The 14284-nt window shown below is 36.9% G+C and overlaps 2 protein-coding genes and 1 pseudogene across 4 annotated transcripts; all 3 read left to right on the top strand.

The window, feature by feature from the left end:
- Positions 1-2836: 2836 nt before the first annotated feature.
- Positions 2837-7764, top strand: LOC148731935 (adenosine receptor A3-like; annotated as a pseudogene). The gene is made up of 2 exons (XR_016001867.1): positions 2837-5343; positions 5969-7764. The product of XR_016001867.1 is annotated as an adenosine receptor A3-like (transcript).
- Positions 6176-7084, top strand: LOC111335753 (adenosine receptor A3-like). The gene has a single exon (XM_022941748.2). It carries the CDS (start codon positions 6176-6178, stop codon positions 7082-7084), a length of 909 nt encoding a protein of 302 aa, XP_022797483.2.
- An 86-nt stretch (positions 7765-7850) lies between the features above and the next one.
- Positions 7851-12759, top strand: LOC111335772 (melanocyte-stimulating hormone receptor-like). 2 transcript variants are annotated; one of them, XM_088761507.1, is made up of 2 exons: positions 7851-7976; positions 11047-12759. In XM_088761507.1, exon 2 carries the CDS (start codon positions 11209-11211, stop codon positions 12133-12135), a length of 927 nt encoding a protein of 308 aa, XP_088617633.1. In that variant the 5' UTR covers positions 7851-7976; positions 11047-11208; the 3' UTR covers positions 12136-12759. The 2 variants fall into 2 exon arrangements, with proteins under 2 accessions (XP_088617633.1, XP_022797504.1); XM_022941769.2 differs by lacking the exon at positions 7851-7976 and adding an exon at positions 10013-10249.
- The last annotated feature ends 1525 nt before the right edge of the window (positions 12760-14284 follow it).

Raw genomic sequence — 14284 nt, 5'->3', positions numbered from 1 at the left:
TATTATTAACGCATTGCTATTGAATTAATTGATGAAAAACCTCAATAAGCTATTTAATTTAAAAAGATTGCCAAGGTATTGAACGTTCAGTCCATGGTCAAGTTCAAATAAAAAACCCCTCAATGACCAATAAGAATCAATTCATCGCCTTTCGTAGTCACTTACCACAGGTAGGTTATGAGATGAAATTGTTTTCAAATAATCTTATGCTTTAGCAGGAATGGAGGATCCAGTTTAGTTTGTAAAACATCTTCCTTTTGCATTAATATGTTTTTATTGAGACCAAGCAATAATTTTTAATAGGATGGAAAACACACCTAAAAACGGAAACCAAACCGCAGGTAGGTTACCACAGGTAGGTTGTGAGATGAAATTGTTTTCAAATAATCTTATGCTTCAGCAGGAATGGAGGATCCAGTTTAGTTTGTAAAACATCTTCCTTTTGCATTAATATGTTTTTATCGAGATCAAGCAATAATTTTTAATAGGATGGAAAACACACCTAAAAACGGAAACCAAACCACAACTAAAAGTTATATTAAGTGCGAACTTCATTTGGATGGATGTCAACTGATGATATGTTAGCATTTGAGGTGGCGATTTCAATTGCGGCCATTTTAGGAAACATTCTGATTCTCGTCGCATCTCGTCGGAAGATTTGTGCCGCAGCTCTTCATCCACCTTCCAAACTTCTTTTTGAGTGCCTCGCATGTATTGATCTTGGTGTGGGCCTCTTCTTCCAACCTCTTCACATGATCTCTTACAATTCTCATGAAAACACTGAGTCTTGTTTCTGTGCTTCACTTGCATCCTGGATCACCGGTAAAATTTTATGTGGAGTATCCCTTCTAACGCTAAACGTAATAAGTGCTGATAGACTTTTTGCCCTTACACTTGGGCTACGATACAGACAGGTGGTGACTTTTAGACGAGTGCAGCTGATTCTAGCCTTGTGTTGGATTTCGAGTAGTGCTAACGCATTAGTTGTCCTCCTTTACAACTTTAACATTGCTTTTGTAGTCACGTTGATAGGTACAGTGCTGAGTATAGCATTCTCGACTTCCTATTACATTACGATATTTGCAAAGCTTGTCATCATCAAGCCCAAGTTCAAGATCATATGTGTAGTTTCCCTCCTTACACTAACTTTAATAAGTATGGACAGACTCACCCTTACACTCGGGCTAGATAGGTACAGTGCTGAGTATAGCATTCTCGACTTCCTGCTACATTACGATATTTGCAAAGCTTAGTCATCATCAAGCCCAAGTTCAAGATCATATCCCCTATGGACAACATAGCAATGGTGGAAGCCAGCTGAATATCCCACGCTATCGAAAGACAGTGAAAAGTGCTCTGTGGGTGCAACTGACCTGGTTTTTTTGCTTTCTTCCTTTTGCCGTGGAGAAAACACTCTTTGCCATAAATGGACTCGAGTCATCTTCTCTCTCCAATGCAGCAGCGTCGTTTGTGTCACTGAGTTCTGCTCTAAATCCAATAATTTACTCTTGGAAAATAACTTAGGTTAGACAAGGAATAAGGGTGACTTAAGTACAGCTTTGTTCACACTTGAGTTTATTGTTTGTCTCGTAAGCTTCTTCAAAACATCTTTATGTAAACGAAAAACAAAAGTTTTTTTTTATCTAAAAGGAGCACAAAAATATACAGACGCAATTTAATGCGAACACTTGACTGAATCGTCGCAGATTACAGGAAAAAAAATATTCCGTCTATATTCAGCAAAGTCTATACCTAGTTTTAAATATTGAGGTAGCCTTTGATATGGAGATATATACTCTCCCCAAGTACAGTTTAGTTCTTATTGACTTAGATATACTTGAAATTAGTGAAGGAACATCGATATTATCTGCATATCTACCTACGGGCTAAAGGCATATCTGTAAACAGGAAAAACCATTTAGAGGAAAATAAGACGGCTTCTGTATAGGAATAATGATATATACGTTATGAAATATGATATGCATATTGAATTTAGGTACTTACAAATTAGCCTTAATATAATGTATTCGCCATGTAGGCAATGTGAACGTCACACGTTACACATGACTCACGAATACAAATACCCAGAATTGATTTTTAAAGGTAACGGGCTAGGAAGGATATTCCCTCCAATATTTTCAAAATATATAGTATTACACGACTAACCGTCACTCCCGAAGAAGCGCCCTGCATACATGTTTTATTGAAAGATGGCGGAGCTGTTAACGATCATTTCTTTATTTCGGTTTTGATTGTTGTAACCTCTCCCTTGCATTACAGTATAGGCCTTATTCAGCGCTATGTCTGAGAAAACTGTTCTCTGATTCGTCGCAAGATAACGCCAGATGGGCCGAGGTACATTAGATGTCTATCATCTGATTACTTGAGTCGACTTAGATAAAGGTCTCATATTGAGACAGCTGCGAAGATAATGTGCATTTATGAGTAATTAGTCTCATGATTGCGAGGTGTTTTTTTTTTTTTCTCCACTGGAAACACTGTGCGTATATTATCTGGTTCCAAAGAAATCAAGGTAATAAGCTTCTTACTGCTAACGGATAAATTAAAAAGGTGAGCTTTATTGAGTAGGAAGTGAAATTGTTTATGACTCATAAACGGTTTTCAGCATCTTAATTTTATGGCGTTTTTGTCAAGGGGTTAGTGATTGTTATCTCTTGAAAGCGAACTTATTTAATAGTTTCTTTGAACCTGAGTAATCAAGTTCCCAATTGATCTTTTGAGAATGAGATTGCACTTCTGTCCATACACCTCGGTTAGAAAATTAAATTGGAATGAACTAGTCAATGAAAAGAGACTGATATTGGTCATTTAATGCATAAATGGATTTTCTTATATCGATCTAATGCATGGATGTCAAGAATAAGAATACATCAATCTCCGTCTACCTTTATTTGCATGTTTTTAACTTATAATTGCTATTAGATGACTGAAAACTTGATAACTACCCCTGAATCAGTCAAATTCGCAGGTGATTTTTAAAAGAAACCTTCGGCAAAAAAATACCTCACACTTTTATTTTTCGGTTGAAGAGATACGAAAGGTGTATTTGAATTCTCTACGTGCGTTTTAGCTTTCCCAAAGTGACGCCTAATGCGACTCAAGAAAACATCACCAGCGGACAAACCCATTTGTCCTTTACTTTACGGATGGGTTAAACATTGATTTAATCAACCTGTCGTTAATACTTTTTGACGTTTTTTCTAAACTTACCACTTTATAGGTGGACTTGGAAAGTCGGTGATATCAAAGAACAAGAGACCGAAATCCTGTTATTAATGGCGAGTGCAACTGGGGAGTTACCATCGAGATCATTGTTTGCTTGCTCCAATGTTCTCAAAGGACAACTAATCTATATCTTGTCTTGCTTAAATGTTCTTATAGCCATTACATCTTTTTCAGGAAACGTCCTGATAATCGTTGCCCTTCGAAGGGTATCCTCGATTCACTCACCGTCAAAACTTTTATTCAGTTGTTTAGCTTTCACTGATCTTTGCGTCGGCATCATACTACAGCCTTTGACGATTGTTTATTTCTGGTACCCAGTGGTCTCCGATTTTTGTGTTTATATCGGATACACCTACTCAACTTTAGCCCTAACGCTTTGTGGAGTATCTATGTTCACGTCCACTGCAATCAGCTTGGACAGATTTTTCGCACTGAAACTTGGGGTAAGATACAGGTATTATATCACAAAGAAGCGGATCTGGGTCTTTGTATTTATTTCTTGGCTTGCTAGCAGTGGTAATGCAGTCCTGTATCTATACAACAGTGATGGCTTTGCAAATACCACCATAGTAGCTGTGTTACTCTGCATATCAACGTTAGTGTTTAGTTACAGAAAAATCTACCGCGTACCTCGCAATCACCAAACTCGAGTACAACAACGGCTATATGTCCATCAACCCAATTACCCGATACAGAAAGACGGTGTACAGTGCACTCTGGATATCGGCAGTACTAGTTGCATGTTACCTTCCATTCGTCGTAAATATATTGATAGCCTACTTCATTGGCATAAACTCGCCGATTCTTGTCTTAGCAACGGAGTTCGCAGTAACTCTTGTTCAGTTGAACTCTTCTCTGAATCCATTGTTGTACTGCTGGAAAATTAGGGAAGTTCAACGTACGGTGACAAACTTATTCAAGCAATTCCTCTGCTGCTAGAGTTTATCGAATAATGTACTTTAATCTTGGTTGGGTTTATCCTTTTCAAATCGCTTCCTAACAAAGAATGCGAGAATAAATTGCGCAAATATAATAATGCTTAGAGAAGGAGGAGTATTTAAAAAAAAAATAGGAATAATCGATTGGAATGCGTCTGCAAAATCTGACTTTTGGTAAAGTGCCCAAATTACCACAATAATTAGAAGTAGATAGGTAGTTCTGTAGCAAGCACCAAGATAACGTATATATAGTTGGTATCTTCTGATATGAATATATTGCTATGCGACTTTAGTTCTTATGGGCTAAGGTGCGTGAAATTTGTCGAAGGAGTAATGGCCTTATCTAGAGGAAAATAAATTGACCTCTGGAAATTTATTAACACATGTTGATAGGTTTTGGAATATATCTATTCTTTAAACTTTTTAACTTACCGAATAGCTCAAGTTTAATTCTTTTAACATGCAGGACATGCCAGCATCACACTTCACAGATGGCAGGGGAATTCTAGGGCAATTTTAACAGGTTACAGGAAGAATATTTCTTTCAATATTTTCAAATAGTCTATTTTATTTGCTCGAACAAGCGCAGCCTTCGGATAAACGCCATGTATGCATGGTCCATTGAAAGATGGTGACGCGGTTAACGAACGTTTCTATATTTCTTCTTTGATTGTTATCACCGCTTCCTTGCTTCCTTTCTTTAAAAGCTTTTTTCACTCGTAGGTCATATCACAGGCCATTCGTAGAAAGATTGTGAGATATCTACAAGATATTACAACATTTATCACCAATCCCCCCGCACCTCCAACCACGACCGACGGCCCCCTTTTCATCGCGTTACGGCAGTGACCTGACTCGGCTCTACGTCCGAGAAATAAAACCATTCCTTGATCCGCCGTAAGATATCACCAGAAGGGCCGAGGTACATTAAATGTCCATCATCTGATTACGAGAGGCGACTTAGACTTCACTCTCCTATTGAGACAGCTGCAAGTGAAGTTTACGTGAATCATTTGCATTTACGAAGAATAGAGTCATGGATCCTATACTCTCACGGTTTTTTTTTTTTTTTTTTCATCTAGAACATTGTGTGTATGGTATTGGGTTTCAAAGCAATTAAGGAAAAAAACTTCTTACTGCTAACGCAACAATAGAAATGGTGAGCCCTATTGAGTAGGTAGTGAAATCGCTCATGAATCTAAATATGGACTTCGACATTTTATATTCGTTGTATTCGTGGCACTTTGGTCGGGGTTAGCGATTGTGATAAGTTGGAAAGAAAACTTATATTCGGGTTAATTTTGGTTTGATCAAATTAGTTGATAATGCAAACTGGCCACTGTGAAGAGTTTCAAAGCTGACGTTTCGAGCGTTAGCCCTTCGTCAGAGAAACTTACCACCTTTATTTATTTTCACCTTGACTACTCAAGCTAACGTAGTTTTTTGTGCCTCTTGTGTGCTTCTTAAAAATAATGAAGGAAAACAAAAACAAAAGCGGAAGGAACTAGGCGTTGAAAATGATCAGTATCAGTCATATATATGGATTTATAACATAGATGTTAAAAATAACAAAAATAATTAATCTCAGTCCATGTTTATTTGCATTTATTTTTCAACTTACTATCACTCCATGAATGAAAAACCAATTGAAAAGTAGATAATCCTAAATCAGCCGGATTCGCAATTGATTTTAAAAAGCATTCTTCACCAGAAAAAACCTGCACTCTTTTTTTTTTTTCGAAGAGATACGAAAGGTGTAATTGAAATTTTAATTGCGTTTTTAGGGTTCTTAAATTGACGCTCAATATGATTCAAGCAAACATCACCAGGAAACTAATGAGGCTGTCATTTAATTAAGGGATGGTTGAAAACTAGATCTTATCAACTCTTCGTTAATACTTTGTGACGTTGTTTTTGGTACGTAATCATTTTATTGATGGCCATGAGAAACAAGCGATAGTAAAGAACAAGAGACTGGAATTCTGGTATAAATGGCGAATGCAACCAGGGATTTACCATCTGAATCATTCTTTTTCTGCGCCAATGACCTGAAAGGAGTACCACATTATATTTTGTTATCCCTGAATCTTCTCATAGCCGTCACATCTTTTTCAGGAAACCTCTTCATAATCGTTGTTCTTCAAAGGGTAACCTCGATTCATCCGCCATCAAAACTTTTATTCAGTTCTTTAGCTTTCACCGATCTCTTTGTTGGTGTGATAGTACAACCTTTGTCGATTGTTTATTTCTTGTATCCAGAGGTGTCCAAACTCTGTAGTTATATTGGCCACATCTACTCAGGCGTAGGCCTCATGCTCTGCGGAGTATCTATGTTCACAGCCACGGCAATAAGCGTGGACAGATGTTTTGCACTGATGCTTGGGGTAAGATACAGGCATTATGTAACAAAAAAGCGGATCCAGACCTTTATGGTTGCTTCTTGGCTTGCTAACATTGGTAATGCAGTCTCAATGCTGTACAATGATGCCTTTGCATATACCACCGTTGGAGCTGGGTTGCTGTGTTTGACAACGTCAGTGTTTAGTTACGTAAAAATCCACCGCGTCCTTCGCAATCACCAAACTCAAGTACAACAACAACTATATTTCCAGCAGCCCAACAGGAGAGAAATTCCAATCAAAATTGCTCGATACAGAAAGACGGTGTCCAGTGCACTCTGGGTATCGGCAGTTATGGTATCATGTTATCTACCATATGTTGTCATTACATCAATAGTTTACCTCTCTGACATATACTCGCCTATTCTTCTCTTTGCCACGGAGTTAGCAGCAACTCTTGTTCAGTTGAACTCTTCTCTGAATCCATTGTTGTACTGCTGGAAAATTAGGGAAGTTAGAAGAGCAGCGACAAACTTACTCAAACAATTCCTCTGCTCCTAGACTTTGTGGAGTAATGTATTTTACACTTAGTTGGGTTTATCCTTTCGAAATCGCTTCCTTACGAGAAAACGTGAAGGTCAATTGTGCGCACGTAATAATGCTTGAAAATGAAAAGATTTTCGATGTAATGAAAAATAAATAAGGTAGTTTCCCTTATTACTGCTATAACTTTGATCAGTAATTCTGAAGGAAACACTAAGGTAATATTTAGCTGTTGGTGTGTTCTTCAATTCCTTTGCTTTTAAACTTCGTCGGTTTCTTTTCATTTAGCGGCATTTGGAGATTAGTCACATGGATGCAATGAATCCTCCACAGAAAAAATTCATGATAAGGCAAAGAAACTTTGAGTAGATGCCGGGAAGATAATTAACTATCAATTTAACAAACATATAACATCATTTGCTTGTAAATAGCTTTCATGTCAAATTTGACTGAGCAAATACTTGTCTGCAAAGCATTTGAGAGGAAGGAACAGCGAGAGATTCAACGTGAAGCGAATAAGAGACTATAAAAACAAAATCATAATGTTTTCAAGACCGTGATTGTGTTCTAGGTCAGAGTTAATTTCTGTCGGAATAAAACCGGATACGTTTATAAAACAAAGCTGGCGACCCATCAGTTTATCACAAAAATGATAATTATCATAGCGATTAGTATTAAAAGGACCAAATGTACTCCAATCATGATTTTGTGTTGTTTATTGGTAAAATAGTTCTGAAAATTTAATAAAGGGAGGTGTCCAGTATTTTAACAGCTGCTCACGTAGTTTCACATAATTAACCCCAGAAGTAAGACTTCTTTGCTATTGGGAGATCTCGTAATGCATGTCTTTATCTAAAGAAAAAAATAATCAAGTTGAGGAGAAAAGATATGCTGATGCTCCGAAAGAAAGGTGAGACAGACTTATCTACTCAATCATTTTTAACATTTCTGATCAAGGTTCTACCCAGTGCCTTATCTTACCATTTACTTACTTGAACTAACATGAAAAGGAATACCTGATGGTTTTCAGCAATAGACAAAATGGACAGTCGTTGTTTTAAGTTTTTACGGATCGAAATGTGTCCCGTGCACACATACAATTCTCCTCGAGTCACGATCCTTCAGCCCCCAGAAGTAACGACAAGACAAAATGAATAGCGACATTGTTAGTGGAAGGGCAGATATGAATTCGGAAAAACTAATGAAGGGGATAAGTTTCCACAGAAACTGCGTCGCTGCGTCGGTAGGGGATATTACGAGATAATTTGGTCATTAGCCGAATTTGTAATGTAAATTTGCCACAGTAAAAAGTTTCTAAAGCTGGCGAGTTGACTATTGGTAACTCTCTACATTCGCTCTGACGAAGGACTAAAGCTCGAAACGTTAGCTCTAGTATCACTTTACGGTGGCCAATTTACTTTATCATCATCCTTTCTAGACCGAATTATCTTTGTTGAATTCGAGTCCATACACGCCCCTAATCCCAGCATCAAACCCGGGTCACAAAAGCGACTGCGGCGATTTCCAGTAGGAATATCCCTGTTTGTGTTTTATAGATCCTGAGTTACGAATGAGTAGAGAAGAAGGGTCTCACAAGAAAAGAAAAAGACTGAAATTTTGTCCAATGATAAATACCTTCTAATTGATAAAGATAAATTTCAAACCTTTCCAAGAAACAAGCATTGTTCATGTTTACTAAGGACGTCCACGATTTAATAATGGTCTTAATGTCATTGTGACTGTGAATTCACCTTCGTGAAACTTTAAGGCTTTGAACGCCTTCTCTTTAGTGTTAATTTACTCTAGTGAAGGGGATTTTCAAGCTTTTAAAGTAATAAAAGTAATGACATATAGGTAGTAAAAGTGAATGATTTTTCACTGAAATGTCATAACAAGAATCAGTATTGCCAATGTAGGTTCTGGGATTAGAGATGACTCAGTATTGAACAACATAAAAAAGGAAAGATTTCGATTAGTTTCGCTATTCGTGGATCAGATTTAAAAGCTAGATCTCTGTTTGAAACTAAAACGATCGCAAGCTGAAAACAAAAAACTGTAATATTTCATTATGCAGACGTGATCTTCATCGAAGTCATGTTTCTGGTGCTGATTGCAAGAGCAACTGTCACAGCAAGAAATGGACGCAAAGTGTTTTATTTTTCACTAAATCACTAATGATTAAGAACACGTTTTTGCAGCTAGAAAGCTTCATTAATAATTAATGAAATCTATGAAAAACTAGCAGATACACGCCTAAATCAATTAATCGTTCATTTACATTGATGTCTTTATTTCTCAATTTTACTATTTTAATTATGAAATTAAATATTTTAAGGATTGGCGAAAAAAATTATTATTTCACATTACTTGCACATCTTTTCAGTGTGCATTGCATGTTCGCTTCTTTGGAAAAAAAATCCAATTCAAATCTTGTCAAGTCACCAAATAAACACCTCTGAGCTTTTCATTTGAAATTGGTTTCCAACACGATCGAAAGATAATTAAATAGCTCCCCATCGAGACAAAAACATATCAAAACATAGCAAAATGGTGAAAAAGGGTGTCGGGCGCGAGTGACAGTTAAGAGACAGTAAGTTCCGAGAATCCATCACTAAACCTGACAGCGTAGATTGGTTGTCTCGTCAGCCATTTCCTGCCAATATTTGCAAGTGCAATTTACGAAAAAATCGAAATTAAAATGAATTATTATTGACATGAAGTTACCGCTGACGTGCAGTTTGGTTTGTCTTTCGCATTGTCGTGGAAATCAAGCATTTTGCAATTAATGCTTCACGAATTGTGAACAGAATCGGTAAATTTGAATGGAAACGTCCACGTTATCTTATAAACGATGTTCATTTGCGATTCAAGAAATTTAATAGTAACGACAACAATAAAGTAATAATTGTGTCGGTTCACTTAGCGTAGGAAACGGAGTTTTTCATTGAGTCTGTTTTAGTGTCTTTAAAAAAAGAAATCTCCTTTCTGTCGAAAGCTGCAAACTGAAAACTGTGTCCTATTATGTAGATTAGGAGCGATTCGGCAGCTGTTTCCATAGTGTGATATTATGGTGATAGCTAGCTGTTGAAAGCTTCTTTTCTGGCACCAATATAAGATCTGATGATTCACGGTATTTTGATCAAGGTCGTTCTCAAGAATCGTGACAGCGAACAGGAATTATGTGTAAGTAAAAATGTAATCGCGAATTGTGTTTTCTTATCGCGACAAAACCTTCATTGTCTCAGTGAGCGTGAGGTTTGTTACCGCAAGTTATTTACTCAAATTATAATGGAAAAATTAGAACATCCAGCGATTTTAATATGTTCTGATAAGTCAATTTTGCGAGCCAATTGTCCGATCTAGCATTTTTTTAACTCACCGAAGGGTGCAAAAGCTGAAATATGCGATAATTCAAGTCTGGCTTTATTTGGAGATGAAACCTGAAACGCTTCATTACCGTAATCTTTTTATTTCGTCTGTCATTTGTTTAAAATGTTTTTCTAACTTAAATAACTTTATACTTTTGATTATGTAGAAGAAAAGGCAACTAAGTTTACCACATGTTTGCTGACTGATCTAGCATGGGTTTTCGACAAGGAAATTTGGTTCTAATCCACAAAAAAAAAGTAGAATAGAGAAGTATTTTATACATGGGTAGGGCAGATTCGTGAACTATTAAATATATAACGGAAGCACAGAAGGGTAACAATAATATTTAGAGGTAACGCGGGAAAAACCAAAACAAATAGTCAAATAATTCACCGATATGAATAGCGTAATCTTAGGTCGTAATTTAATAACTTACTTGCAGTGTGAAATGCGAATTGTAGCGCGAGAATGTACAACAAAGAATGACATTCGTGATGTCGAAATATGTTTGTAAGTTTAAAATGTTATTTGTTTCATGCCTCCTCTTAGTATAATTAGTATTGTCATTTCTACTAATGATGGTTTAATACTATGATATTTTTACGTTGTAGGGTACATTGTGCGACCCTTTACTGAAGGTTAATGAGGAATGAGAACGTCTGCAAAAAAGCTAATAGGCCTCTTATGCATGGGAAACGAAATTATATACAGAAGAGTTGAGAGGATTTTAGTTTCAAAAAAAAGTCAGCACATTCGATTCTGAGGAAGGTGAAATGAAGGCGAACATTTCAGGGGCTGGAAACAATTCCACATTTCATGAAATGCTATGCTCCTCATATCTGACAATTGAGCATCGATATATACTACTGCCAATAAACTTATTTATATCCGCCACAGCCTTTCCAGGAAATGTCCTGATTATCATTGCGCTCCAAAGAGTATCTTCGCTTCATTCATCATCAAAACTTTTATTCATTTGCCTCGCTAGCACAGATGTTTGTGTGGGCCTCATCTTGCAACCCGTTTACATAAGTTATTTTATGTCACCAGATAATTCTGTCCCATGTTACTACATTGGAGATATGTCTTACATGCTCTCTATAATATTTTGCGGTGTATCCGTGCAAACATCGACTGCAATAAGTGTTGATAGACTTTTTGCCCTCTTACTGGGCTTGAGATATAGGCATATCATAACCTTAAAGCGAGTATGGATCTTTGTAATTGCAGCCTGGTTCACAAGCACTTCAAATGCAATATTTTATTATTACAACGAAGCTGCTTCCATGTATTTTGCTTGTACAGCATTGTTATTGAGCATAACAACATCAACGTTCTGTTACGTGCAAATTTACCGTTTCCTTCTTCATCACCAAATACAGATACAGGAATATGCTCCCAAAGAACTATCAAACCGTGGAAGCCGTCTGCTGAACATTGCACGATATAAAAAAACAGTTTCCAGTGCAGTGTGGATCCAAGCAGCCTTACTGGTTTGTTATCTACCGTTTGTCATAATGACGACCATATATGTTACCAGTGAGGAGTATACGCCAATCATCGCCTTTCTTTTAGAGTTAACAATATCTTTTGTGCAGTTAAATTCGTCTTTGAATCCATTTCTTTATTGTTGGAAAATAAGGGAAGTGAGAAGATCAGTCAAGAATTTAATTAGAGGTTTATTCGTCACAGTTTGTTAGCAGAGTCCAACAAATAACTATCTCCTGATCATTTTAGCCTGATTCGCACGAAACGTTGTCAACGATGACAAAAAAAAAGATATGAAACTTGCAACAGCAAGGTTGATTTGATATCTTGGCTGGAAGTTGTTATGCGCTCTAGCACAAACAGTGCTTCGCACGAATACTTTCCCATTATGCTGCTCGCGATTTGTTTGGAAGGTAGCTTCGCAACGGACCAAACTTTTGAACACAGCTTCATCTATACGTGACCCTCTTCCCTTAACTACAGGCGTGCTATAGCCCATTGCAGAAACGCGAGAGGACCAGGACGAGTTTCTTATATTGATTACATTGAAAATCTAAACATGTCAACTGAAATGTTACTGAATGAAAAGCTACCCAGTCAAGTTTGAGAGTTTTCAGCGGAAAAGCGTCCAGATCGGAGCCTTGCAAAAGTTGCAAAAATTCCAGACAAACCCTTAAAATTTTTTGGTCTCTCTACCCAATCCATACAAACTCTATTTCAGGGGATATTTGAAGAGCTGTCATTTAGCCATTTTCCTCCTCTAAATACTTCTATTCTTGCTTAAGACTCTCAAATTTAGTTGATCTTTCATTTGAATATCTTAGTTTTTCAAACAACCACGGAAAACAACCACACTCTATCCCAGCCCTCTCATGTTATCATTCGCAGTATATCTTGACGAGTTCATGTCTGTCCCAAGGCACTGCCAGGCAACGCAGAATGCAGCAATGCATGTAAAGACATAGTGCTTGACCGGCCCTCTTTAGAATCGTAATTTAAGATAATTTTACCGTGCAATTAACACTACGGCTGCTCACTGCAAGGGCTTACACTGCTGTTTAACAGCCAATAATGTCATTTTTCACCTATACACGCGATTGAGGTGTGGGCTTACGCCCACTATTGTAAGCATCTCTCCCAAATTGATAGGTTTCTGCAAGCGGGCTGTACATTATGGTTATACCGGCAAATATGTACTTGAACTTGAACTTGAACTTGAACTTGAACTTTATTTTTATTTAGACACGGTAAATCTATCAGATAAAATAATAATATTATTACAATCTATTATTACAGTTACAATCTATTTTAATCTATATATACATGATCTAAAATTTAAAAGTAAAATAGAAAAAAATAAAGAAATTCTGCTTTACATAGATGCCGTGTGTGTTTTGTCGATTCAGAGGAAGAAAATGCGACAACCATCTCGGAAGGATTGAAGTGATTTTGCTTGCCGCAATTCAGGGGACAAGCTATTCCAGATAACCGCACCGCTATAGCTAAAGCTATTTTTCAGGAAATTGGTGCGAGGCAATGGAACAGCTAGTGGAAACTCATAAGTGATGAGATTAAAATCAAAGATAGGCTACCTTGGGATAAGATAATTACTGATAGTACTCATCCCTTTCATGAACTGCTTCCACCCCAGAGAACAAGGAGCATAAGGAAAAGGGGACACCCTAATATCCAGCCACGTGTCAGTACTGAACTTCATAAACGCTGTTTTGTGAACAGTTGCCTTTTTCAATTGCATCTTGAATTGTTATTCATACTTTTCTAAATAGTTTGTCATTAGTTTTTTTTTTTTTAATAGCAGTTAGTTATATGAAATTGTAAGTCCAGACGAATGACCCTGGGCATATTTCTTGTGGTACTTATTACTATTCATGAATAAAGAATTTCGATCAATGCGCCATCTAATTTCTCTAGCTAATATATGACATTCAACCTGTTGCCTCGGCATTACTAGCTTGTAGTAAGTATATAACCAATACAAGCTGATGTGCATGTAAAGACTAATTAAGGTCAATTGGAACGAGCAACTCCTTGAGACACAAACACTTTTAATTTCATTAAAATTTGTATCTGTTAGACCGTAAGCAGGAACACTATAACAATAAATGAAGAAAGAATAATGTATTAAAAATAAATGTGATTATTCAATTCATGAACAAAGGATTGATTTCATTTTATTACTACGGAGTTATAATGCACAGATCAGTTTGAAGCTTCGACATCATCCCACGGGTAACCCTTGGCCATTTACTTGTGGGGAGTTTGAGCCTTGCATTGGTGGTGTGAGAACTTTGAACCGGAACTGTAAATTTTTCTTTTTTTTTAGTAGGTTTAATGAGATTT

The sequence above is a fragment of the Stylophora pistillata genome, chromosome 5, assembly GCF_964205215.1.
Source record: "Stylophora pistillata chromosome 5, jaStyPist1.2, whole genome shotgun sequence".
Lineage (NCBI taxonomy): Eukaryota > Metazoa > Cnidaria > Anthozoa > Scleractinia > Pocilloporidae > Stylophora > Stylophora pistillata.
This window is presented reverse-complemented; position numbering and strand designations above follow the sequence as displayed.